Below are 25597 nucleotides of genomic sequence, written 5' to 3'. Positions count from 1 at the left end.
CTGTTTCATTTAATTGGAGAATGGTGTTAGAAACCAAGATCTGGAGGCTAGCTAGGCCCTCTCAGCCAATACAGTAAGGAGGTATGTGTGTACAGTAACCTGTGGGTATATACATTTATAAATGTTTCTGGATGTAACCAATTGTATCTGTATGAAGCTAAACATGAGTTCATATTAATGTCTCCAATTTCAATTCACTACCACGGGGACCAGCTTTAGCTGTAACGTCTCATTCCTGCAGTGAGAAATAATCCATCCTACATCTACTTAATTTTCAATTCTAGTGTACGTGTGTAGTGGTTTCACAACTGTTAACCCATACCCCCATGGGAAACCACTGTATCAAACTATATAGTACAGTGTTACGTGCAGTTCCTTTTGCCTTTATTCTTACAGACTCCACTCATTTCCAGTCTAGCACTTTATTCCCCTACCCCTTTGGAGAGACTGTTTCATACATTTGTCACACAAATTCTTTTGTCATATTCTGCATCCCACTCTGGGATCCCTGACAACCTAAATGATATTTTTAAAATTTGCACACATTTGGGGGTGGCCAGTTAGCTTAGTTGGTTAGAGCGTGGTGCTGGTAGCACCAAGGTTGCTGGTTCTATCCCTGCATGGGCCACTGGGAACTGTGTCGTCCTTAAAAAATAAAAATAAAAAATGCACACATTAAAGTTTGCTCTTTGACAAATGGTTAATGTCTGGCATTCATCATTACAGTATCATACAGAAATTTCACTGCCCTAAAAAAAAGTCCCCTGTGCTTCATCTATTCAATTCTACCCCTCAGCACACTGGCAAGCAGTAATTTGTTTACCTTCTGTATAAGTTTGCCTTTTCCAGACATGTTGGAATCATACAGTATGTGGCTTTTCCAGGCTGGCTTCTTTCATGTAACAATATGCCTATCTGTGTCGCTTCTTGGCTAGATAGGTATTATTGCTGAATAGTCCATTGTATAGACATATCAGTTTATTTGTCCATTCACCTGTTGAAGTCCACCTCCTCTGGGAAGACTTCGTTTGATATCACCAGGCAGGCCCCCTCCTCTAAGTTCCAATGCACTTTTCTCAGTCTCCACATTTTCTTACCGTACTGTGTGCCTTTACCTCCCTGTGTCTCCCTTGGGACTAGGAGTTCCTTGAGGATAGAAGCCATGGCCACTCATTTCCATATCAGTATCAGTGTCCAGCACAAAGCCTGAGATAGAGGATGGAATCAGAACATGTCTGTTGAATGAATGAATGACCTAGGGATGAGAAAAATCTACAGACTTGGGGGAGCATGAAGGGCACACAAGGCCGGAGAAGTCTGGGGAGAAGTAGCCTGGGAGAAAGGGTTAGTGTTTGGAGGAGAGTGTAAACTCTAGGGTAGTGAGGAATGAGATTTGACGGGGGGTCTGGGTGGAGAAATGGAAAGATTTTGAGACACTGGAGTGGGACAGAAAAGAATGAAATAATAAGCACTTTATGAATATTTATTTAATCCACACAACAACTCTGATAGTTATTACCATCCCCATTTTACAGATGGAGAAACTGAGTCATATTGAGGTGAGCAACTTACCCAAGGGAAGATTGCTAGTGGGGATGGTGTGAGATTTAAACCGTTAGTCTGTCTCCAGTAGGTACTCTTGTCCATGGTCCACTTGCTATAGGGCCTGGCATGCAGTATTTAATGAAGATTTGCTCTTCCTGCTACTGTCATTATGAGGCATAGGCGTGGGACCTTGGGGGAGCACGTTGAGAGGAATCTCTGAAGTCGCCCTTGGACCTAACGCCAGCGTAGACCGGAGAACGAAACAAGTTGGAGGAAGAGGTGCAGCGGTGGCGTTGATGAGGTACCCGTTGCCATGGGAACAAACGAAGGCTTTAGGAAGGCGCATGCGCAGATCGGGCACAGGTTGTTGAACCGGCGAAAGGTGACGTAAAAGCGCACGGGGTGGGGCGCAGGGCTCCGAACGTCAAAGCCCAGCGTCCTCCGACATCCGGAGCAGAGGAAAGGCGCGCTGCGCAGCGGCGGCAGCAGCCTCAGCTGAACCAAGACCCAGCGACACGGAGCTGACGCGCGAAGCAGCGCGAGCGAGGCGTGAGGGCGGTGCCCGCGCCCGTGAAGACCTCCTCCGCACAAACCGCGGCGTACCAGACCCAGGTCCGGGATTCCGAGGCCCCGCCTCTCGGGCCTTGGGACTAATCGGATAGAGAGCGCGCGGGCCCTGGCCGCGAACTCGCCAATTGCGGAGGGCGTCGGCCACCGCCCAATCCGGAGCAGACAGGTGCGAGGTCCGGAAGGCGGAGACCAATCAGCAGCGGTTGCGACCTGTTGGAGTCGTTCTCGACCATTGAGGAGGCCCGAGTGACATCTTCGCTCACCAATCGGGAGTGAGGGAGCGCTTGTGCCCGCCCGCCCTTCCGGCCTTAGCTCTATTTACCAGGGGCGTGCATCCCGCCTGCCAATCAGAGCGCGGCTGAGTGGCCAGTCAGCCAACCCCGGAGGAGCGGCCGGCCGGTGTCCCCCGCACCCAGGAGTTGGGGATGTCCTACAAACCCATCGCCCCCGCCCCCACCAGCACCCCGGGCTCCAGCACCCCTGGGCCTGGCACCCCAGTCCCTACAGGTGAGGATCCAGTTCCACCACTGCTCGCGTGCCCGGGCGTTCGAGGTCTCGAAGAGAAGATGGCCTGAGTTCTGCAGTACTGGGCCTGCCGCCTATCCTCCCTGAGCCTCACTTTGCTGGCATGTGAAGTGGGCGTGGTCGTGTAAGGGCCTGATGGGGTGCAGGGGGAGGGGTTTGTCCCTGAAGTTGAGCAGCCTGGCATGAAGAATCTCTTTGGAAGGAATCGGGTGAATCCGGTCGGGGGCTTGGAGCGCTGGGAGGAGGCGTCCCTGTCCCGCGCTGACCTCTTAACTCGCGCATGTTGCAGCCGGAAGTGTCCCATCGCCGTCGGGCTCGGTGCCGGGAGCCGCTGCCCCTTTCAGACCACTGTTTAACGACTTTGGACCGCCCTCCATGGGCTATGTGCAGGTGAGTGGGACCTAGGGAATTGCCTATGATCGGGGACTGGAGGCCCCATGGGGCCTGAGCTCACCTCCCTGTTCTCTTTTGACATAGGCAATGAAGCCCCCCGGCGCTCAGGGTTCCCAGAGCACCTACACGGATCTGCTGTCTGTCATCGAGGAGATGGGCAAAGAGATCCGGCCCACCTATGCTGGCAGCAAGAGCGCCATGGAGCGCCTGAAGAGAGGTGAGTGACACCAGGTTCGCCCACCCCCTCATGCCATCCTGCTCCCCCAGAAAGGAAGGACATCTGGAGGCCACCTAAGCCAAACCTAGACTGGGCCAAGATCACTATCCAGAGGTGTTGTACTGAATTGAATTGAAACTGAGTCTTTTTCCAGGGAAGAACCAGGGAATTTGTATTTAAACGGGGCAGATTTGAGGATTAGCTAAACCTCTAATCTCATCCAGCCCTTCATTTGATTATAGTCCCTCTTACTGAAAGGAATGGGGGTGGGGAGGGAGGGGTCTTCCTCTGGAGGGTGAGGGTGGGACTGTGGAGGGTCGCTGAGACCCTGTATGTTACTTCCCCATCCCCACCCTCACCCCCACCCCAGGCATCATCCATGCCCGGGCCCTAGTCAGAGAGTGCCTGGCAGAGACAGAGCGGAACGCCCGCACGTAACAGGACGCGCCTCCGCCTCCAAGTCTGGACCTTTTCCGGCCACTGCAGGTCACCTGCTTCTCCCTGGCCTTCATCCCGAGTTGCACTTCCTGTCCTGTGTCCCTTGGTGGGTGCCCTCCAGAAACCAGGGGTGGTTCACTCCAGTCGGCAGCACTAACTGGGACCCCTGCCATAGTCAGCAGCAAGGTCACTGTGAGTCCCACCCATGACCTGCCAATGGTGTTGATCCAACTGGAACTTTCTCCTTTCTGTGGGCCCCACCACTCAGCACTTACCCAGGACTTCTCACCACTTTGTCCCAGACCCCTTCTCCCCCAGTGGGGCCTCAGAAGGCCTGTCACCTCCCTGCCTTGTCTCCTGGGCCATAGCCACTCTTTTCTCAGTGTGTCTTTTGCTAAACATGCCCTTTTTGTATAAATAAAAGATAATTTGGAGTTGTTCTCTCAGCTCTTAGTCTTTCTGAGTCTGGTACTTCTACTAAGCCTGGGTGGTCTGGGAAGAAAGAGGGAAAGAGAAGACTCGAAGGGTTGGGAGACAGGTGGACTGGGCCTAGCCCAGCCTTGCACCCTACCCCACTACCCCTTTGTCCAGTTTAGTTTGGGAGGGACTCTGCCCCTGTCCGTCATCAGCCTTCCCAGGTGTAAGTAGTTTAAGAGTTGAGCTCCAGTAGCTGAAACCCTGCCCTCCTTCACATGGTGCCACCAGGGGGCAGCACAAGGCCTTGGCCTCGTCCACAGCTGGAGGGCAATGTCACCAGCCTGGGCCTAGAGGGCTCTACCTCTGGATTAGCAGTGATGCTTGGCAGGGTGGAAATGCCAGTTCACTTAAGCCACGCCCTCACATGCCTTAATGCCCTCACATCCTAAAGTGAATCAGCCCTGGAGATTCTGAATACACACCATCTCTGACTCTGCAGAGAGGAGAAGGCACGCTGTGGCTTCCCCTCCTAACCCCCCGGACCCCACCCACCCACACCCCTTTGCGAAGCAGAGGCAAAGGGGAGAGGGCAAGCTTCCGACATGGTTGAGACCCAGCTCTGTGCTGCCATCCACTGTCCCAGTGCCTTTAGCAAACTGGGTGTGGTCCCACAATCCCAGCCCTCAGGTGTCTCAGCCTTTGCCCAGGGTCTGGTGGCTGGTTGGCCAGACTTGTGAACCCGAAAGATGTAGGTGGGGCCCCACTGAGAGGCTAGTCCTAGGATTCCGAGTGACTGCGGGCCTCTGCCTGGGTGTGTAGCTGAGAGACCCTAGGTGTCTGGGGCGCTGGAATAGGCAGAGGCAAGTCAGAGACCAGCTTCTGGCCAGACTTTGGTGGGGGGAGGCATGTCCCCTACCCTGGATCTGTCTCAGGTTTGAGGGGTTAGGGACGATGGGGCTGGGACCCTGCCATTTTTTCCTAGCACATAGAAAGGCTGGACTAGGGTGGAGATAGAAACCAAGAGTGCTTTGGGGATCCCAACGAGCACAGAGGGAGTAAAAAGCGCCGGCCTCTTCCCCTGCTGCGTTGGGGAAGGAAGGCAGGGGCCGCCCTCCTCCGCCGCGGGCGGGGCTGCCGGACCCCGTAGAGGTGGGGAGGGCCCGCCGAGCCCAGGAAGGGGGCGGAGCGGCCGCAGTGACGCGACGGGCGGCAGGGAGGGACGGCAGGGCGCCGGCAGGCGGATGGGGAGAAAGGTCGGGGCCATGGGCCGACGCTGCGCCTCCAGAGGGTCCGGCCACTGCTGGAATCCGAGGCCGGGGCTGGGGGCGCTCGGGGCTTCCCCCCACAGCCCGTCCGCCCCCGCCAGTACCCAGTGAGGGGCGCCCGCCCTCAACTAGAGGTGAGCCGGGACGTCAGTGGATGGGCCAAGAGCACGGCGGGGCACGGGGACGCCGGGGAGCAGAGGGAAGTGGGGACAGTGGGGCCTGTCGCCTGCTCGCTGGGTGCGAGGTGGTGGGGTAGGATGGATGCCTGCAACGGAACGCGGGGGCGCTGAGCGGGTCTCTCAGGGCCGGGCCCTTAGGATACCAAGTGGAGCCACTCTTGCCTCTGCCCGAAGAGAGGGTCAACCCCTAGGAAGGACGATGGGGTGGCTGCATAGGCAAGTGCCGGGGGTTCAGGAAGGAGGGTGGCGAGGGGGGGAGTGGAGCCCTGGGCTGCCGGCCAGGGTGGGGAAGGCGGGTCTGAGGGCTGGAGGGGTTATTTACCTGGTCCTGGAAAAAAGGTTCAGGTGCGGGGGTGTGGGGAACACTGACATGCTAAGAGGAGGGCGCACCGAACTGCTCGGTGCAGAGACACCGTGGGGGACAAGGCTTTAAGTAGACGCCGGGAGTGGGGGGACACGGGACCCTACCGACTCTGGGAAAGGGATCGTAAAGGGCGGCCCTGAGGGGCGGGTTGTGGAAGGCAGGACCGGAAGGAGGGGTCCGGGGGCTCCAGGGCGCGGGTCCTAGAGGGATGCTGTTTCGAGGGGGCTCTGGACGCCGAGGGAAAGGAGAGGCTGGCCGGCTCGCGCTGCCGCTCCGGGGGGCCCGCGTCAGCGCGCGGTTGCCATGGCAACGGGCGGGTGGGGGACGGGGGCTGCGCGGAAAAGAGGTCAGCGTTCAGTCTCGCTGCTGCTCCCGGCCCCAGGCGGCGCTGGGTTCGCCTCTGCCTCCCCCGTGGCGGGCCCGGGCATGGGGTCCTGTGGCCCGAGCCCCTCGGCCTGGGCGCAGGGCTCGGAGCCGCGCGCCGCCGCCCCGCACTGACGGCCGTGCGGTGCCCTGCGCCAGGCGGAGCGGAGGCCGAGTGCGGCCGGCCGAACACTTTCAGGATGCTCATCAAGGAGTACCACATTCTGCTGCCCATGAGCCTGGACGAGTACCAGGTGGCCCAGCTCTACATGATACAGGTGAGGGCGGTGGGAAGCGGAGACCAATGGGGACCAACATCATGATGGGGTAAGGGCAGGAGCATGCAGGCCGCACTTGGGGAAGAGGGTTGGGCCCAGCTCAACCCCGGCCACTGCTGCTCCGGGGCTTGAAAGGGCTCTGAGGCCAGAGGAGGAGAGAGAGGTCACCCTTTGGATGGGGGAGAAGGGGGAAGGGCTGTGGGAAAGGGGGCAGAAAGGCACAGCCGTGCCTCCCCACCCCCCAAGTACCCAACCCGTGCTGGGTGCTCAGCCCATGTCTGATCTTTAATTTTCCTTCCAATATGTAATCCCATGGGGATAGGGAAAGGAATGCATGAGGAGGCAAGAGTGAGAGGCACACAGTGAGGAGGGGTCCTAGGTGGTAGAGAAGGCTGGAAGGGGGCCCCCAGAGGATGCAGGATCCTGGCAAGCCCAGGTCAGGAAGCCTGGATGGAGGAGGATTAGGCCCCCAAACTGACATAGAGGGGCAGACAGAGACCCCAGAGGGGCAGACAGAGACCCCAGAGGATAAGGGAAGAGGTCTGGGCTAAGAGAAAGGATGTAGGGGTCTGGGCTTGGGCTGTGAGGAAAATGGGCCAGGGCAGGCTCTCACTCAGGGAGAGTTGGTACAGGCCCTCAGGGAGGCCTGTTCCAGATGTGTTCCCAGAGGATAGGATCAGTCTGCAGAGACAAGAGGGCCAGGATCCAGCCTCAGGGGGCAGAGTGGGCCAAGTTTGGACTCCAGAGCTATAAAAGGGCAGGATTTGAGTGCTCTCAAATTATGAGGGGTTGTGGCAGAAGCCCATCTTGGGGTCCCACGGAGGGGACCAAGGTCAGGTCCTCAGAGAAATGGGGTCCCTTTTACTCTCCTCAGTTCTCCCAGCCCACCCACCCTGGCCTCCTTGCCGCCCCTGGGGTACATGCAGCATGCTGTCACCTCAGAAGCTTGCACTGGCTTCCCCTCTGCCTTGAACACTTCCACCCACCCCACATCCAATCAGTACCCTCCCTCCCTTCAAGTCATGTTCAAATCGTAGTCATGTTATCTTCCTGTGAGGCCTTCTCTGACCATCTATGGAAATTGCAATACCCAACTCAATCCCCCTTATTCTCATCTATGCTTTCTTTTTCCCATAAAACTTACCACCTTATAATTTGTTTTTCTGTGTCTGTCTCCCTCCATTAGAACATAAATTCTGTAAGGGCAGGAGTCTTTGTTTATCAACAGATCCTAATTAATATAATCCCAAACAATGCCTAGAATAAAGCAGACACTCAACCCTGTGGGGGACTGGACAGCAGCTGTGATTCTGATCCCAGGAGCTGCCGGGGGCCAGGGTCAAGTTTCAAGGAGTTGGAAAAACTAGGACTAGAGCCCCCACCCTCCCCCACAGCTGTGTGAGAGGCCAGGCCAAGCTGGGGAATCCCGCGAGCTGAGCCTGAGCTGTGCATTCTGCTCTGCCCTGGACTACAGAAAAAGAGCCGGGAGGAGTCAAGTGGCGAGGGCAGTGGCGTGGAGATCCTGGCCAACCGGCCCTACACAGATGGGCCCGGCGGCAGTGGGCAGTACACACACAAGGTGTACCATGTGGGCTCTCACATCCCAGGCTGGTTCCGGGCACTGCTGCCCAAGGCCGCCCTGCAGGTGGAGGAGGAATCCTGGAACGCTTATCCCTATACCCGAACCCGGTGAGTGGGTGGGTTGGACGTGGGGCCACACGGGGAACGGCCTTCATAGGTGCAATAGTGACCCTTGCCCCTGTGCTCTGCCTAGGTATACCTGCCCCTTTGTGGAGAAATTCTCCATTGAAATAGAGACCTATTATCTGCCCGATGGCGGACAGCAGCCAAACGTCTTTAACCTGAGTGGGGCTGAGAAGAGACAGCGCATCCTGGGTGAGGCCTGGAGCCAGTAGGGGGACCCTGGAGACCTCAGGCCACCTGAATCCTCCATGGGCAGCCGCTGACAAGTCTCAGGCTCTCTCTGGGCCTTGGCTTCCAGTCTTCAAAAGGCTGCCCTCCAGTCCCAAGGCAGGGAAGGGGTGGTGAGGGCTGGAGGGGGCTGGTGGTGCTCAGTGCTGCTGGAACCCCCTCAGACACCATCGACATCGTGAAGGATGCAGTGGCCCCGGGCGAGTACAAAGCAGAAGAGGACCCCCGGCTGTACCGCTCAGTTAAGACGGGCCGAGGACCACTGGCTGATGACTGGGCACGCACGGCAGCCCAATCGGGGCCCCTCATGTGCGCCTACAAGCTGTGCAAAGTGGAGTTCCGCTACTGGGGCATGCAAGCCAAGATTGAGCAGTTCATCCACGATGTCGGTGAGCACCCAGCTGCAGGACAGTCTGTTTACCCAGCATGCACCAGGCCCTGTGTGTGAGCCAGGATGCTCCCAGGCTACAGGAGACACACGAGCATAAAGCCCTATTGCTGTTTGATATGGTGAGCGCTGAGGCGCAGAGGGAAGCAACACAGCCTGGCTGGGGGTCAGGGGAGACTAGCCTTAAGGTACAGGTAAGAGTCAGGAGGACAAGAAGTTGGCGACATGGTCTTCAGGTCTAAGATTCTAAAATGTTCTGTGAATCAAGTGGGACTTAGAGACTCTCCGGAGGGTCATCAGCCCTAACTGGCAACATGCTGAGGAATGCAGGCTAAGGCTGCTGTGACTCGGATGTCATTCTCTCAGGGTCCCTCCCACGCTCAACTCCCACAGTCCCGTCCTCTGGCCCTAGTATCCAGGAGCCCATGTTTCACGCCACTGTAAACCAACTCCACCGATCCTGCAGCTCAGCCCTGCCCCACCTCCCAGGTCTAAAGGTGGGCCACCTGCTGGTAGAAGGATTCCTGGATAGGGACGTCCAGGGGCCTGGGTTCCACTCTACTGCGGACTCTCATGGAACCTCCAGTGAGCCACTTCCCATCTCTGCACCTTAATTTTCCCTTCTGTAAACGAGGAGGTTGGGCCAGATATTAAAAGCCAATGTTGATCAGAAATCCTTTGCTAATCACTTTCCATGCAAGATCTCCTTTGACACCCACAACACCCCCAAGGGAAAGACTATTATTATTCCCATTTTACAGATGAGGAAATTTGCCTGGAGAGTAATACAGGCTCCTTGTCTTGCATTTGGAAAGATACCAAAAGGCACAAATAAGAAAATAAAAGTCACCCACATATAACCACTATTAAGATTTGATATATTTCCTTCCAGAAGTTTATAATTCAATCATTATTACTTTATTTCCTAGATATTGAGGTTTCTAACTATTCCTCCGCTTAAGATGAAAATATCCCAGAATGGGTATCATCTTTCACAACAACCTTCATTAAGTGCCAACACTTCCATTAACTGTTAACACCTTCATTAACCATCAACAATTTCATTAACTGTTAATGCCTTAATTGTTAACTCCTCTGAAGAAATCAGCAGGAAGCCAAATGAAAGAGAAGAACAAGCAGCTTCCTGGGGGGTGGGGGTGGGGGTGGGGTCAGTGCTCAGAGTCTGGCTGTCCAGAGGGATGGAAAAAGCAGTGGGCAGGGAGGGAGGTGGGGCAGGAAGACAGATGCCCTGGTTTCCACTCCCATCCCTTGGATAGCACTCGCCCTGCCCTCCTCTGTGGCTCTGGGTGGGTGCTGTGCCCAGGGGAGCCAATACCCAACCTCAAGGACTGGGCGTGTGGCTGTTGTGGCAGGGAAACTCAGGTTGGGGGGCATTGTTCTGATGCCTGGGCACCTACAGGTTTGCGTCGGGTGATGCTGCGAGCCCACCGGCAGGCCTGGTGCTGGCAGGACGAGTGGACAGATCTGAGCATGGCCGACATCCGGGCACTGGAAGAGGAGACTGCTCGCATGCTAGCCCAGCGCATGGCCAAGTGCAACATGGGCAGTGAGGGGGCCGAGGCCGAGCCCCCAGGGAAGCCATGCACTGAGGCAGGGGTTGGGACCAGCCATGTTAGCACCTCTGATGGGCCCGAAGCCCCCCTTGGCCCTGATGCCTCACCTGATGCCAGCTTTGGCAAACAGTGGTCGTCATCCTCCCGTTCCTCCTACTCATCCCAGCATGGAGGTGAGGCTGAGGCACAGGGAAGGGAGGGAGTGACCCTCACGCTGGATTCCCAGGCTGAGGCTGATGTGGCCCTGCAGGGGGCGTGTCTCCCCAGACCTTGTCCGAGTGGCGCATGCAGAACATTGCCCGTGACTCTGAGAACAGCTCTGAAGAGGAGTTCTTTGATGCCCATGGTCAGCACAGTGGGCCCTGGTGGAGGTGGGGGTGTCCCTGAGGAGCTCCTCCCACCCAATGACACAGCTCCTTGTCCCTTCAGAAGGCTTCTCTGACAGTGACGAGGTCTTCCCCAAGGAGATGACCAAGTGGAACTCCAATGACTTTATCGACGCCTTCGCCTCCCCAACGGAGGCAGAGGGTGTGCCAGGTAAAGATCCGGAACCAGATTGCCAGCACCCCATATGCAGCAGGGACTCGGAGAACAAGTCAGTCCTAAGCTTAATGGGGTCCTAAGATGAATGTCAATCCAGAGAGGGTGCTCATTAAACACACAGATGAATAATGAGTGGATGGAGGGGTGGCTGGAGTATTTTCGGGGTGCAGCCATAGCACAAAGAAAGGAGGAATTTATTTATCTGGGATCTAGGAAGATTTACATGGGAGCTGCCGTCTAAACTGGGTTTTGAAGGATGGGACCAGCTGTGTCCAACAGAACTTTCTGTGATGATGGAAATGTCCTAGCCACCAGGCACATGTGGCTATCAAGCACCTGAAATGTGTCTAGTGTGATTAAGGCACTGAATTTTGTACTGTTTCATATTTTCATTTGTTTCAATTTAAATAGGCACATGTGGATAGTGGCTACCACATTGGACAGAGCAGGAGTAGAAGGAATGTTCCAGGCAAACAAGCACTGTGGGGAAGGGCGTCCCTGACAGTAGCAGGACCAGCAGAGAAAAGTAAAATGACCTGGGAGAGTCAAGTGAGAAGAAAAGGTCAGAGGAAAGTGGGGGTTGGGGGTGCTGCTCAGGCAGAAGCAGAGCAGGAGTATCTGAAGTGTCCGATGAAGGGACCCCCACAGACTCCTCAGTCTCCTCCATTCGGTATCCCCTGTCCTATAGACCCTGGAGCCGAGGCCACCAAAGATATCAGGGACGGGGACCGAGCACCCAGGGACTCGGAGGTGAGTAGGATCAGCCACCCATGTCACAGTTGTGCCCACCTGCCTGCCAGGCCACGGTTCTGACACCCCTGGCACCCCACTGTGCTCCACAGGGTCCAGACGGAGCTGGGGAGCTGGGGGCCGAGGCATGCGCGGTCCACGCCCTCTTCCTCATCCTGCATAGCGGCAACATCCTGGACTCCGGCCCTGGAGACACCAACTCCAAGCAGGCAGATGTGCAGACGCTGAGCCTGGCCTTCGAGGCCGTCACCCGCATCCACTTCCCTGAGGCCCTAGGCCACGTGGCACTGCGCCTGGTGCCCTGCCCACCCATCTGTGCTGCCGCCTATGCCCTTGTCTCCAAGTACTGGTCAGGGGTGGAAGGGTGGGGGATACACAGGGTCCCCAAGGTGCAGACATCCACCTGGGGGCACGTGGGACCAGGAAGGCCCCATGGAGGGTGGAGGAGGAGGCCGGGAAGCCCGACACCTGGGCCAGTCAGCCACATGGCTGGACCTCAGTTTCTAGTAATGGCTCCATCACAAAGCCTCTAGGGTGCTGACACTCCCACAAAGGCCCACAGCACTAAGACTTACCAGCAGGCCAAGGAGACTTGGAGGGGGCAGTGGAGGGGCTGCAAGCACCCACCCACCACACCTCCTCCTCCTCCAGCCTGAGCCCCTACAGCCATGACGGTGACAGCCTGTCCCGCTCCCAGGACCACATTCCACTGGCTGCCCTGCCACTGTTGGCCACCTCATCGTCCCGATACCAGGGCGCTGTGGCTACTGTCATTGCCCGCACCAACCAGGCCTATGCCGCCTTCCTGCGCTCCTCTGAGGGCACCGGCTTCTGTGGGCAGGTCAGTAACTAGGATGTTCCTGGGGTGCTTGCTATGCAGCCCCTCCTGATGGCACCTCCACTGCAGCCCCTCCTGATGGCGCCACCCTCTCCCCTAGGTGGTGCTGATTGGGGATGGCGTCGGTGGAATCCTGGGCTTTGACGCACTCTGTCACAGTGCCAACGCGGGCACAGGGAGTCGGGGCAGCAGCCGCCGAGGGAGCATGGTCAGTGTGGCTGGACTCTGCGTCCTCAGGAGGGTGGTGTCTTTTCATGTCTAGGGCTCTGGTCCTGGAAGGCGACCTCTCTGCGGGCAAGTCCTCTGCTGCCTCGTTCTGTCCTCCCTGGGGCTCTGCCCACCTACTTTCTTTGAGTCCCTGCCCAACCTCCAAGTCTCTCTCCTCTCTTTCAAATAAGTGGAAATCACTTTGTCTCCAGTCCTAAGGATGTGTCTGTCCTGTTCCTTCTAGAACAATGAGCTACTCTCCCCGGAGGTTGGCCCAGTACGGGACCCCCTGGCAGATGGGGCAGAGGGTCTAGGCGGGGCCAGCCCAGACCCCTCAGTCCTGCCCACCCAGCGCACCCCCAACGACATGGCCAGTCCTGAGGCTGAGGGCTCTCAGAACAGGTGACATTCCTGCCCTATCACTCCCACCCTGGGCTCGTGCTGGCCTGTAAAGGCAGCAGCACTGAGCACCCCTCCTCCACAGCCTGCAGGTGGCCCCCACAACTGCCTCCTCCTCCGGGGAGCCCAGGCGGGCAAGCACAGCCTCCTGTCCACCCACTGCCACCTCCGAGGCTCCTGACGTCCCCATTGGCGCTGCCCGCCTGGACTTCAAGGTCTCTGGCTTCTTCCTCTTCGGCTCCCCGCTGGGCCTGGTGCTGGCTCTGCGCAAAACCGTGATGCCTGCCTTGGAGGGTGAGCCCTCAGGATGGGGGTGGGGGCCTCACACTACCTTCATCTGCCCCTCCCCCATCTCTGAATTTGTCTCACCTGAGATGCTGGCCTTATTGCCATCCCTCACTGTACAAATTAAATGGCCTGGCTATGGCTAAAGAAGGGCAACCTGTGGCCCAGAAAAAAGGGACTAGCCAAGGCTGAATTTCCCAAGGAGCACCAGGAGGAACTCACACCCACAGATGCTCTGTGTGAGAAAGGGTCCAACAGGCATAGAACCACTTGATCCTGAACCATCTGAACAAATCAAATCTGATCTCTTCTTAAAGAGGCAGAAGTTCTGTCTCACTAAGCAAGACCCTGGTGACCTCCCAGGGAGTGCAGTTTGGGAAGCGCTGGCTCAGGGTTACACAGCATGTCAGGGGGCTGCTTCCCACACCCCTTGCCTCCCAGAATGCCCAGGTGAACCCCTTCCCTACTTTATCTTCTGGGTACCAGTGGCTCAAATGCGTCCAGCCTGTGAGCAGATCTACAACCTCTTCCATGCGGCCGACCCCTGTGCCTGCCGTCTTGAGCCCCTGCTGGCCCCCAAGTTCCAGGCCATCGCCCCACTGGCCGTACCCCGCTATCAGAAGTTCCCTCTGGGAGACGGCTCATCCCTGCTGCTGGGTATGTCCCCAACCAAGATAAAGGGGAGAAGGAGGGCACCAAAAGGGAGAGACAAGGATGGATCCTCTCACCCAAGAAAACATGAAGTAGTTCCCACATCGCTGATAACCTCTCGGGTCACCACTCCCGGGACAGGGAGCCCTACTCCAGCCCCTTGGGAGGTCTGCGTCCCCAAGACCCTGTGACATTCTCTGCCCAGGAGTGGAGGGCCGTGGTGATGACTGGGCTAGAGAGAGGAAGTCAGGTGACACTGGTGTGCCAGTGTTTGAAAGCAGCCACCAGTGGGGGGCAGGGGGGTCTGCTGTGTCTGTGTTACGGGTGCATTGTGTCCCCATATGCATTTGTGTTCATGTATCAGTATGGGGCATGTATGTGTATGCATGCAAGTGGGGACCCATTTGGCCCCATGAGACAAATGGAGCTGTGTTCGGGTGGTGGAGGCAGGCATTCTGGCAAGAATGCAGCAGGCTGTTGGCGTGAGCTAAGAGGGGAGAATGTTCCCCACTCTTCCCTTCCACCCAGATGTGGGGCAGTTCAGCCTCAGCCAAGACCTGACCAGGGAGGGCTGGCAGGGAAGATGGCAGAGGTGTGAGGGCTGAGCTGTCCTGGAACCCCTAGGTGGGAAGACAGGAGGGCAGCCTGGCCCAACCTGCTGCTGAGGTTGCCCCTCCTCCCCCAGCTGACACTCTGCAGACCCACTCAGGCCTCTTCCTGGAGGAGCTGGAGATGTTGGTGCCCTCAACACCCACCTCTGCCAGCGGTGCCTTCTGGAAGGGCAGTGAGCTGGGCACCGAGCCGCAGACCCAGCCAGCTGCCCCCAGCACGGCCAGTGAGGTGGTTAAGAGTAAGTCAGCCAGACACCCAGCCTGGGGAGGGGGCCTTAATTCCACTTCCAACGCCCAGCTGAAACACCCCTGCCCCTCGCATCTGCTCTGGAAACTCCCTCTCCCAGCACCCAGCAAAGCAGGCTTACAGGAAAGGAGGGAGGGAAGAGTATCCAGGGGCCAGGCAAGTAGGCACGGGGTGGGAGGCCACCCTGACTCACTGCCCGCCATGGCTGTGCAGTCCTGGAGCGATGGTGGGGGACCAAGCGGATTGACTACTCGCTGTACTGCCCCGAGGCGCTCACTGCCTTTCCCACCGTCACGCTGCCCCACCTCTTCCACGCCAGCTACTGGGAGTCAGCCGATGTGGTGGCCTTCATCCTGCGCCAGGTGGGCCCGGGGATACGGGGTGGGAGATGGATGGGGAGTCGAGCGGGCCGGGGAAAGGCAGCCCCAGGACCCTGTTCACGTGACCTTGCCTGGTCCTGGGCAGGTGATCGAGAAGGAACGGCCACAGCTGGCCGAGTGCGAAGAGGCGTCCATCTACAGCCCGGCCTTCCCGAGGGAGAAGTGGCAGCGCAAACGTACCCAAGTCAAGATCCGAGTATGTGCACGGTCCCTCGCACCCTCAAAAGCGAGGCCCTGCCTCCTTCCCCCATCCCCGCCCCCACGGCCTTCCCGGGTCCCGCCCTGCCCCCAGGGTTCTGGACCCACCTCCTCATGCCTCCGCCCTGCCTCTGGGAACTCCACTAGTTTCTTCCCCAACCCCTGCCAAGTCAGGTCAAGGATGGCCGCTCACCCATCCCGCCTCATCCTCTGCATCCTGTCCTTTCATGGCTCCACCCCCTCGGAACCGGAACCGCAGTCCACACACACACACACACACACACACACACACGCACACACGCACTCAGGACCTCAGCTCTGGGTTGGCAAAAGCGCCCACCCTTCAGGCCTCGCCCCTCTACCACATCAGCCCCGCCTCCTCCAGCCTCCGCCCCTGCCTGGGCTATGGTCCCGCGCCTCAGCTCCCCGGCATCCCCAACATCTGGTTGCGGGCTCACACCGTCTCCTCCCACCAGAACGTCACTTCCAACCACCGGGCGAACGACACGGTGGTGTGTGAGGGCCGCCCCCAGGTGCTGAATGGACGCTTCATGTACGGGCCCTTGGACGTGGTCACGCTCACCGGAGAGAAGGTCAGAACCCAGCGGCCTTGGCCCAGCGTAGACCCGTCCCTGTCCTGGTCCTGCCTCCAGCTCGCGGCCTGGCCAGGTTGAGCGCCCAGCTCCAGCCACCCCCGTAACAGGCCGGTCTCTGCTCTCCTCCACTCAAAGTCACGGGGTGCCCAGGGTCTCCGCCCCATGGACCCTCTCCCCACCAGGTGGACGTCTACGTCATGACGCAGCCGCTGTCGGGCAAGTGGATCCACTTTGGTACCGAGGTCACCAACAGCTCGGGCCGCCTCACCTTCCCGGTGCCCCCCGAGCGTGCGCTGAGCATTGGCGTCTACCCTGTGCGCATGATGGTCAGGTGAGCGTGGGGCGGGTCGAGCTTCTGTGGGGCGGGACTCTGGGTCTTGCCCCAATGCTGCTTACGCCGCCTGCGGACCGCAGGGGCGACCACACGTACGCTGAGTGCTGCCTGACTGTGGTGGCCCGAGGAACCGAGGCCGTGGTCTTCAGCATCGACGGCTCCTTTACCGCCAGCGTCTCCATCATGGGCAGCGACCCCAAGGTGCGCGCCGGCGCAGTGGACGTGGTCAGGTAGGAGCAGCCGCCGCCTGGCTCACCGTGCAGACCTGCCCCCACCACTGGTGCTTGGAGTTCACCACAGCCCTACCCCGCAGGCACTGGCAGGATGCAGGCTACCTGATCGTATACGTAACCGGCCGACCGGATATGCAGAAGCACCGGGTGGTGGCCTGGCTGTCACAGCACAACTTCCCCCACGGCGTTGTCTCCTTCTGCGACGGCCTCACCCATGACCCGCTGCGCCAGAAGGCGATGTTTCTGCAGAGCCTGGTGCAGGAGGTGCGGCTGGGGAGAGTCCCACCTCCACCCTCGCCCCGGCCCTGGGCCATAGGACGGCCCATCTGGTCCCACCCCCATCACCCTCCGGACCCTAATCAACGATGGGAGAGGCCCCTTATGGTCCTCGTGCTCCTAGAGGCCCCAGTCCTTGGGGCCAACTAGAGAGAACCCTTTGGTTCCGCCCTCCTGGGGGCCTGGTGATGCAGGACTCGACTAGCAGAACTCCCTAAACTTCTGACCCTGGACTCCCACCAGACCCCGCCCCCAGCCCCATGGCCCCGCCCTTGGTGCGGCTGACTGGCGTCTCCCCCCCACAGGTGGAACTGAACATTGTGGCGGGCTATGGGTCCCCCAAAGACGTGGCTGTATACGCGGCGCTGGGACTGCCCGCGAGCCAGACTTATATCGTGGGCCGCGCCGTACGGAAACTGCAAGCACAGTGCCAGGTGAGGGCCAAGTGAAGGCGGGGCTAGGAGCCTAGGCCTGAGGCCCTAAGGATTACCTGTGTTAAGCGCCTGAGGGAGGCATCTACGAGAGGCTGGCTGGCCTCAGGGGACCTGGTCTCCTCCTAGGACAGGGGTAATGAACAACTCGAAGCTGCCAGGCAGACCGGGATTGATAACTCAGGCTGGAGTGTGCTCAAGACCTTGAGTGCTGGCTCCACTCTGGCATTGTCTTGGGCATGGACCTTGATCTTTCTAAACCCCAATTTCCTGTCTGTAAAATCGAAATGATAAAATGGCACCGACCTCTACAATTATCATGAAGATCATATGATTTACTGCACATTAGTGTGCAGAGGGCTGGACACGAAAGTGTTCACTAAATGTTAGGTGGTATTACTCCCCCCACACACAAGAATCCCATTTTACAGATGAAGAAACTTAGGCCCAGAGAGGTACAGAGCTAGGAGTAAAGCCAAGGTGGCCTGGCTCCCAGCCTGACGTTCCTTCTTCCTGAGAGAAGACTCACGATCAGGCTATGCCGGGCCTAGAATGCAGCCAGCACTCCCCATGAGCCTGGAGAGGACAGGGGAGGGCAGCGTGTGGGCCTCAGACCAACATTCCCTCATCCCTGCCCCCCTCTGCCCACAGTTCCTGTCAGATGGCTACGTGGCCCACCTGGGCCAACTGGAGGCTGGCTCCCACCCTCATGCCCCCACGGGACCCTCGAGGGCCACCCTGGCCAAGAGCAGCTATGGCGGGGCTGCCCCCGTGGACTTCCTCCGCAAACAGAGCCAGCTGCTTCGCGCAAGGGGTCCCAGCCAGGTGGAGCGCGAGGGCTCAGGGACACCGCCCACCACCCTGGCACGGGGCAAGGCCCGAAGCATCAGCCTCAAGTTGGACTGTGAAGAGTGAGACCCAAACTGTGGCTGGACCTGGGTTATTTATTCACACATTCGAGGGGCCCAAGTGGCCATGTGTGGGAGGCGGCAGGCCCAGACCTCTGGCCCCAGCCCTGGCTCCCCAGCCCCACACCCTGCATCTTTGCCTGCCCCTCAGTGTTACTTCCCTTTTACGTGGGGGGATCCAGCCCAGGGGGGAGGGAGGACAGAGTGGAAAGGACCCAAAGGCTTTTCCAGTATGTAAATCCATGAAAATAAACACCACCTGCATCCTACCTGATTGCCCACCTGCCTGGCCTCACAGAGCAGCCAAGCCCATGGTTTCCAGTTCAGTGGGGACACTGAGGGGCAGAAGGGGCCAGGATGTGCCCAGAGTCTACAGCAGAGCAGAGGAGGGCCTGGGCCCCAAAGTTTTCATAGATGGTTCTATCCTCCCTAAGGCCTTTTCCTGGACTCCACCCACCAGCCCCCCATCCTGGGCCAGCCTTTTCGTTCACAGGGGCCATCCTCAGCCCAGACCTGGCTTCTCACTAAAACCTCTGCCTCCAGAAGCTGAGACCAAGGGACCACTGGATCAGAGGCTGGAGGTGGGAAGGAGGAAGACCATCTCACTCGGGCACAAGCTTTGTCTCCCCCTCTAGACTGAAGGTTCCTGGCCACCCCAGCCCTGGCTGGCGAGAAACACTTCCTTTTGGCAGAGAACATCCTCATTGCTCTGTCAGGGACACTGAGACCCAGAGAGGTCTCAGAGCTGGGCAATGGGTGCTGAGATTAGAACCCTGATCCTTTGACACCCCCCACCCCCAGACCACCCATGTACCAGCTGGGTCTCCCAATGGATTAGCTCAGTAGGCCCAGAGAGAGATAAATAAGGCCTTTATGTACAGAGAAGCATGATATAGTGGGGGTGGGTGGGCTGGCAGTGGCAGCAGTGGGCTGGGCAGGCTGAGAAGGGCCCCGTCATTGGGAGAAGATGCCCCGGAAGCGGGCCTTGTCCTCCTCATCCTTCTGCCGGATCCGTGCCTCCAGGGCCCGCAGCTCCCGGCTTACAATGGGTGCCAGGGCGGGGTCCAGCTCTAGTACCTTGGCAAAGTCAGCCTGGGCCTCCTGGGCATTCCACACAGCCGCGTGCGCCTTGCCCCGCTTGAAGTAGGCCTTGACATTGTCTGCAGGGGGTACCAGTGGGCAGTCAGCACACAAGGGCATGAGGGGGGACCCAGCCAGCTGCCCAGTCTGCCTTCTGGTACCATGGGCCCATCGTGGGACAGAGCCCTCCCGACCCTCATTCAGACCTCACTGGCACAACGGGACCCATGGCCATGCCTGGGTCGGGGTATTTGGTTGAGCCCCTGTGGTAGCTCAGAATGGGGGTGGTGTCAAAGGCTCAGTCTTGCACCCCAGTGCCTATTGGTGATAGGCAGAAGGAGGCTGCTCGCCTGCCCCCCTCCCCGCCTGCCCTGGCAGCCCCACCCACGCTCACCTTCGTACTTGTTGAGGATGGAGGAACAGTGGTCCAGCACCTCATAATACTCTTGGGCCACCAGCTTGCACTGACAGTAGTTGAGCAGCAGCGGGGTGATCTGGTGATCCAGCTCGATCCAGTCAGGAGAGCCGGGCTGTTCCTGGAGGCATTGGGGCAAGGAGAGGGGAAACGCTGCTGAGACCAGGGCCGCTGGCTCCACCTCACCCCCTCCACCCGCCGGGCAGCACCTTCATCTGCAGGTTCTTGAGGCAGGCGATGGCGTCGTAGTACTTGGCCGCGGCCTCCTTCACGTGACCCTCACGGTACAACTGGTTGCCCTCCTGGTGGATGACCGGCACTGCCTTTGCCTTCTCCTCATCTGTCATTGCCCACGGGTCCTGCTGGTATGAGCCAGGGTTCTCCACCTGTCGGGGCATGGGCCAAGTCAAGGGGAACCCCAGGGGCACCCCAGCTGCTGCAGCTGCAGCCGTGACCAGCCTCCAGACAATGGACACCAGAAGCAGAATCACTAGATCCTTCACTGACCATTCAACAAACATCTACGTAGCATCTCCTATGTGCCCAGCACTGTGCCAGGTTCTAGAAACAGAATAGTGAACAAGACGGTGAAGATCGCGGCCCCAGGAGGGACCCCATGGGGACAGCCAGGGGTCCCACACAGGTGTTCTTGTACCTACCCTGCCCTAGCTCCCAACATTCCACCCACGGAGCCCACGAGCCCTGGGCAGGCAGCAGGGCTGGCACCAGCTCTGAGGCTGCACAACGGCGGTTTGGAGAGGCGCCTGGGCCTTGGCGGCCCCTCACCTTAAGCATCTCAATGTGGAAGATGAGAGGCTGGGGGTTCTGCTGCAGGGCATCCAGGTCGGCGTGGCCCAGGGAACTGTGCTCATGCATCTGGGCGATGCCACAGCAGTGGCGCTGGCCCTCCAGGGGGTCCTTGCCGGCTGCGATGTTGCGTAGACTTTTGGCCACCAGTGGATAGAGGACCACATGCTGCAGGGGAGTGAGTGGGCACTAGGGGCTCTGTCAGTGTGGCCCAAGAAGCCCAGCCCCCTGTCCCATCACCAACTGAGAAAGGATACTGAGGCCCCAGAAGGGACGCAACTGCCTCAGGCCCCACTCCACTCAAATGCAGGAGGGCTTTCCCCTCAGGACTCCGGTCTCCCAGCCCTCTCTCCCAGTGAAGACCCCAGCTCCTGCCACACACTCTGACCACCAAACGAAACCAAGCACTTTCTCCCCAACCCCCTCCCACACACACACTCCCCCTGTCAACCTGTCTCCATCCTTACTGGCCCAGTGGAATTCTTTTCCCCTCCTCCTCCCCCTCCTTTCCCTCCTCCTCCTCCTCTGCCTCTTCCTCCCCCCTTAAGGGCGGAGCACACAGGCTGGACTCACCATTACTGGGGGCCCTCCACATTCTGTTCCCAGAGCCTCTACCTTCTCTTCTGCCCCACCTCCACTCCATTCAGGGCCTACCTCAGATCTGAGCTCAGGGCAGCAACTTCACAACCCTTGGGGGAGACCCTCAGGCATAGGGGACCCAGCCTTTGACTTTGCACTAGGAACAGCTGCTGGGATGACGGGAACCAAACTACCCCTACCCCAGTATAAGCAGCTCCTCTCAGTGCCCCTGCGGTCTGCATGCAGCCTGCAGAGTCTCCTGAGTCTTGGCTCTGGGCTGGCTCACATGGGGCATTTTTAAGCTGGAGGTAAACAGGTCCGATCCCTGCCCTGCAGTAGCTGAGACCCAGGCAGAGGACCATATCCTGGCCATGCAGGGCAAGAGGGGTTGGAGGACCCAGAGGAGGGGTTCACGCCACCACCAGCAATCAAGGAGGGCTTCCTGGGGGTGGTGACCCAGGAATTCACTGTGGAGAATGAAGGAGGAGTTTGGCCAAGAAGAGGATAGAAAGGAAAGGCAGGGAGGTGAGTGGGAGGGGAAGAATGGCAGGGGCCAGACTCTGCAGGGCTGTGTGAGCAGCTATAGCTTACGCTCTAGCCTGATGGTGACGGGAGGCAGAGAGGTCTGAGGCAAGGAGTTATACGGATCATTTGCATTTGAGAACCAATCCCCTGGCTGTAATCTGGCTAATGGAGAGGCGAAGGCAGAATTGAGGCCCGGACACCCATATCCTGGTGGTCTAGTGCCCTGGAGGGAGTTGGTAGTGGCCTAGCCAGGGCAGAGGCCCTGGGATGGACAACAGGGATAACTGGACAGACTCCACAGGCAGATGCGGGACACCATTTACCTTTTTTGAGGGGGGTGAAGGGAGGGACACCAGTTACCTTGACATCGCAGCGGAACTGGGCAATCTCCCCCTCACGCATGGTGCACACGATGGTCTCCCACACGGGCAGCTTGAACTTCTTGCCAATGATGAGCTCCATGGGCTTGCCACGCACCCGGCTGTCATCCAGGACCACACCCTCCTGGTCACTGTGCAGAGTCCGGTAGTGGAATGTGGCCTGCAGGCCACATGTGGGATCAGGCAAGGGCACAAACTCTCACCCAGCCCCCAAGGACAAGGCCAGTTCCCTGCCTGCAGACGGCACAAGGGATAGGGCTCACCCAGGGGTCACCATCTGACTTTTACCCCACCACCCAGGTGAGGAAACTAAGTCAAAGAGAGGGAAGGGGCCCAAGTACATGGCTCATGCGTGGATGGGCTGAGAGGGAGCCCAGCATCCTGGCTGCAATCATTCTTCCAACAAATATTTATGGGGCACCTACTAAGTACCTGAGCTCTGTGCCAGATACAGCACAGCAGTGAACAAAACAGACAAAAGTCCCTGCCCCCATGGAGCTCACATGGACCATCTAGAGCAGGGGTGTCCAAACTGCGGCCTGTGGGCCAACTGCAGCCTGCAATCCATTGTTAATTGGCCTGCAGCAAATTCCAAAAATATATTTAGTTTACTTAAATAAACCAGGTGAGGCAATACGTACTTCACCTCGAGTGAGTGGCCCGGCTGTTTGTGTATTTTACCGCATATGGCTCTTGGTAAAAAACGTTGAAAAAAGTTTGGACACTCCTGATCTAGAGGAAAGAGATGGGCCGCAAGCAAAACAATGTGCTATGGAAGGTGGAGCTAAGTACTATAGATTAAAAAACAAAGAGCAGCAGGTAAGGCAGGGGGAGTTTATACGGTGTGGGGGGGGGGGGGCAAGGATGCAACCTTTAAGCTGAGATCTGAAGGGAGTAGGGGAGAAGCAAGCCAGGCAGGTGAAGGCGATGTGAACTATCTAGGCAAAAAGAATAGCAGTGCAAAAGCCTTGCAGAGGGACAGTGTGTGGTGAATTCAAGAAGCAGCAGGGCCACTCTGGCAGAAGCAGAGTGATTGAGGGGGAGGGGTGCACCATGGGGTCACCAGGTCAGCAAGGATGGAGCCCACAGGGCCTGCAGGCCGAGTGTGGTGAAGATGTTGTTTTTCACTCAGATGGAAACCCCTCGGTGGCTCCAAGCAGAGGAGGGACCTGATCTGACGTGGGTTCTGCTGCTGCTGGGATGAGAACAGGTTGTAGAGTGGTGAGAGCAGAAGCAGGAAGGAGAGTTAGGAAGTTACTGCAATGACCCAGGGGGAGACAACGGCTGCCTGGACCAGAGTGGTAATGGCAGAAGTGGTAAGAAGTGGTCAGATCCTGGGTGTATTTTGAGGATTTGCTGTGGGACATGAGAGAACAGGAGGAGCCATGGAGACTGGGAGGTTTGGGAGCTGAGCAACTGGATGTAACTTTTATCAAGATGGGGAAGGCATGGGTGGACAAGTCAAGTCTGAGTTGCCAACCAGACATCCAAGTGGAGGTGGTGAGTAGGGAGCTAGAAATAGTTTAAGGGACAGGTAAGGCTGGAGATATACATTTGGGGTTAGTCCAGGCAAGGAGTTTGTTTTAAGAGATGAGATTGGATGAAATCATCTGGGGGTGAGTGCAGAGAGAAGAGGGGAAGCGGTCTAAAGACTGAATGCATTCAACAGGATATGATTAGAGGAGCCAATACTCTCCACCACCACTCCATGCTGCTTCTCTGAGCTCGGTTTCCACATCAGTAAAAAGGAGTCAACAATACCGCCTACTCCACATTGTGGAAATGAAAGGAACTAAATTGTGAAGTATTCAGCATGGTGCTCACATACTGAGCACTCACTCAGTGCTGGTGCTTGATTATGAATATCACTTGTCCCTGTTCTTTCAGTGTCATTGTTCATAGATCTTCACTACCTTTACAATGTTCTCTCCTTCTGGTGTCTGTTCCATCCAGGATCTCCCCTGCCAGGACCTTCTTTAAAGCCACTAATCCCCAGCCCATGGGGACATGCAGCCACACGCACACCCCTTCTCTCGTCTGGGAAAAGATCCCTCTTCGTATAAATGATCACTAGAACTATGCAGCTCCTCTCTGCTCTCAGAGGACTCACATTGGGCCAGACTGAGGTCTTTACCTGCCTGACCTTTGCACAGCGCTGGTCAGGGAGCATGTGCTGATTCAGTCCCCAGACTCAGCCAGGATCTGTAGTCATTCGTGTAATATGCCTGTCCTGCATGACTGCTCTCTGGGCACAGGGGCTGCCCCTGGGAAGTTCCTTACTTTACAGACAAGTAGCAACTGGGAAAGGCACTCCAGGAGGAGGGAATTGCATGAGCAGATGCAAGGAAGCCTGGAGATGTAGGTTTTTCGGGGGAGGGGACCGGAGAAGCTGGAGCTGGGGGCCTGGATGTACAAAGGAGGAAGGTAGGTGACTCTTTACTTCCCAAGCAATGCCAGGTAGAACAGTCAGAAAGCTGCCAAAGGGTTCTGATCTGGCAGACCTGACCTCTGAGCCTGTTCTCTTGGGTTTGTGCATCCCAGGGCCTCCGTTTTCCCAGCTAAACAATGGGAGCTGGTCTAAGTATTTTAAGAAAACTCTTCCATCTATAAAAGATCTTGAACCTTGCAACCCAGAGGCCCCGGGGCTCCTCCCCAGTGCCAGGGTCACTCCTAGATCTTGGATCTCCAGTTCAGGGTCTTCTCCAGCGTAGGGTCTGTGCAAGCACTGAGATCAAACCCCTACAAACCTGTTTATGATGACTGACGGTCTCTCCAACCAATGCAGCCACACGGCCAAGCCCCGGGGGCGGGGCAGACGCGTCGAAATTCACCCCCTACTTAAATTCAGACCAATTAGCATCGAGCTCCACTTGTAAGTGGTAGGGTCACCGGCCTCCGCTATCTGGGCATGCGCAACCTCTCGCCTAAGGCCTCCTCCCGCCTCGCATGCGCACCGCGCCGCAGAGGGGTTGAGGGGAGGGGGTAAGATACTAACCTTGGTTCCATCCTTAAAGTCAGAGAGCTCTCCTCGGCCATCCTGTATCACACGCTTATGGATCCCGTCCTCCTCGAGTCTTGCGATGACATCCGCCATCCTCCTTACCCGCTGCTCTCTTTCGGTAACTTCCGGACTCGCTCGGCAGCTTCCGGACCTGCTTCGGCAACTTCTAGCGCTTCGGCAACTTCCGAGGTGCCGCCACTTTGGCTGAGGGCAGACGTCAAAAAGGGACTGAACGGGGAAACGGACGGTGATTGGTTCTCTGTGCAGAGTGCGCCGTTCTGATCCGGGGCGGGGCCTGAGACTGTAGTGGGGAGTGACCCGGGCCTGTCAGGAAGGCGGGGCCAGAATCTACAGGCGGGGTGGGGCGGGGGCGTCCCTAGCAATCTGGTCCTTGAATTGATTAGGACTGCGAGTCTCCCACTGGGCCTTGTGCCACTCCATTTAAAGTTGTAGAAATGCATACTGTGACAGCATT

At 57.9% G+C, this 25597-nt stretch overlaps 3 protein-coding genes and 1 long non-coding RNA gene across 15 annotated transcripts; 2 read left to right on the top strand and 2 right to left on the bottom strand.

Moving 5' to 3' along the window:
- Nucleotides 1–248: 248 nt before the first annotated feature.
- Nucleotides 249–1928, bottom strand: LOC141572292 (uncharacterized). The gene is made up of 3 exons (XR_012497653.1): nt 1573–1928; nt 1098–1206; nt 249–645 (listed from the first exon to the last, which is right to left on the bottom strand). It is a non-coding gene; the product is annotated as an uncharacterized LOC141572292 (long non-coding RNA).
- Nucleotides 1929–1959: 31 nt separating this feature from the next.
- CDK2AP2 (cyclin dependent kinase 2 associated protein 2) lies at nt 1960–4134 on the top strand. Of its 2 annotated transcripts, none has more exons than XM_019737709.2 (4): nt 1960–2622; nt 2930–3030; nt 3118–3250; nt 3621–4134. In XM_019737709.2, the coding sequence occupies exons 1-4, from the start codon at nt 2541–2543 to the stop codon at nt 3686–3688; spliced, it is 384 nt and encodes a 127-aa protein (XP_019593268.1). In that variant the 5' UTR covers nt 1960–2540; the 3' UTR covers nt 3689–4134. The 2 variants fall into 2 exon arrangements, with proteins under 2 accessions (XP_019593268.1, XP_019593269.1); XM_019737710.2 differs by lacking the exon at nt 1960–2622 and adding an exon at nt 2629–2764.
- A 1159-nt stretch (nt 4135–5293) lies between these two features.
- Nucleotides 5294–18604, top strand: PITPNM1 (phosphatidylinositol transfer protein membrane associated 1). Of its 3 annotated transcripts, none has more exons than XM_019737701.2 (24): nt 5294–5504; nt 6436–6554; nt 8029–8243; nt 8329–8450; nt 8651–8875; nt 10295–10621; nt 10699–10794; nt 10881–10985; nt 11680–11741; nt 11834–12084; nt 12393–12582; nt 12680–12787; nt 13031–13188; nt 13271–13479; nt 13957–14127; nt 14807–14971; nt 15193–15341; nt 15445–15555; nt 16034–16150; nt 16336–16484; nt 16568–16717; nt 16801–16984; nt 17302–17430; nt 18079–18604. In XM_019737701.2, exons 2-24 carry the CDS (start codon nt 6477–6479, stop codon nt 18340–18342), a joined length of 3735 nt encoding a protein of 1244 aa, XP_019593260.2. In that variant the 5' UTR covers nt 5294–5504; nt 6436–6476; the 3' UTR covers nt 18343–18604. The 3 variants fall into 3 exon arrangements, with proteins under 3 accessions (XP_019593260.2, XP_019593259.2, XP_074192884.1); XM_019737700.2 differs by having other exon boundaries at nt 5295–5504; nt 10878–10985; XM_074336783.1 differs by lacking the exon at nt 5294–5504 and having other exon boundaries at nt 6169–6554; nt 10878–10985.
- A 584-nt stretch (nt 18605–19188) lies between these two features.
- Nucleotides 19189–25361, bottom strand: AIP (AHR interacting HSP90 co-chaperone). Of its 9 annotated transcripts, none has more exons than XM_074336786.1 (8): nt 25117–25361; nt 24869–24955; nt 23185–23316; nt 22102–22281; nt 20617–20805; nt 20040–20216; nt 19810–19983; nt 19189–19495 (listed from the first exon to the last, which is right to left on the bottom strand). In XM_074336786.1, the coding sequence occupies exons 1-8, from the start codon at nt 25213–25215 to the stop codon at nt 19406–19408; spliced, it is 1128 nt and encodes a 375-aa protein (XP_074192887.1). In that variant the 5' UTR covers nt 25216–25361; the 3' UTR covers nt 19189–19405. The 9 variants fall into 9 exon arrangements, with proteins under 9 accessions (XP_074192887.1, XP_074192885.1, XP_074192886.1 ...); XM_074336784.1 differs by having other exon boundaries at nt 19810–19951; nt 25117–25357; XM_074336785.1 differs by having other exon boundaries at nt 19810–19951; nt 23185–23313; nt 25117–25357.
- Between the last annotated feature and the right edge of the window lie 236 nt (nt 25362–25597).

The sequence above is a fragment of the Rhinolophus sinicus genome, linkage group LG06, assembly GCF_036562045.2.
Source record: "Rhinolophus sinicus isolate RSC01 linkage group LG06, ASM3656204v1, whole genome shotgun sequence".
NCBI classification, from domain to species: domain Eukaryota; kingdom Metazoa; phylum Chordata; class Mammalia; order Chiroptera; family Rhinolophidae; genus Rhinolophus; species Rhinolophus sinicus.
Note: the sequence above shows the minus strand (reverse complement) of the source record. Positions and strands in the feature narration are given on the sequence as shown.

Excerpts from the sequence above, each read along its gene's own strand:
- PITPNM1 (XM_019737700.2), top strand. The coding sequence starts at position 6,477 with ATGCTCATCAAGGAGTACCACATTCTGCTGCCCATGAGCCTGGACGAG. Across the intron at positions 12,085-12,392 it reads GCCTATGCCCTTGTCTCCAA|CCTGAGCCCCTACAGCCATG; the intron begins GTACTGGTCAGG and ends CTCCTCCTCCAG. Across the intron at positions 16,985-17,301 it reads TGCAGAGCCTGGTGCAGGAG|GTGGAACTGAACATTGTGGC; the intron begins GTGCGGCTGGGG and ends TCCCCCCCACAG.
- CDK2AP2 (XM_019737709.2), top strand. The coding sequence starts at position 2,541 with ATGTCCTACAAACCCATCGCCCCCGCCCCCACCAGCACCCCGGGCTCC. Across the intron at positions 2,623-2,929 it reads TGGCACCCCAGTCCCTACAG|CCGGAAGTGTCCCATCGCCG; the intron begins GTGAGGATCCAG and ends CGCATGTTGCAG. Across the intron at positions 3,031-3,117 it reads CCTCCATGGGCTATGTGCAG|GCAATGAAGCCCCCCGGCGC; the intron begins GTGAGTGGGACC and ends CTTTTGACATAG.
- AIP (XM_074336784.1), bottom strand. The coding sequence starts at position 25,215 with ATGGCGGATGTCATCGCAAGACTCGAGGAGGACGGGATCCATAAGCGT. Across the intron at positions 20,806-22,101 it reads AGTTCCGCTGCGATGTCAAG|CATGTGGTCCTCTATCCACT; the intron begins GTAACTGGTGTC and ends ACTCCCCTGCAG. Across the intron at positions 20,217-20,616 it reads TCCACATTGAGATGCTTAAG|GTGGAGAACCCTGGCTCATA; the intron begins GTGAGGGGCCGC and ends ATGCCCCGACAG.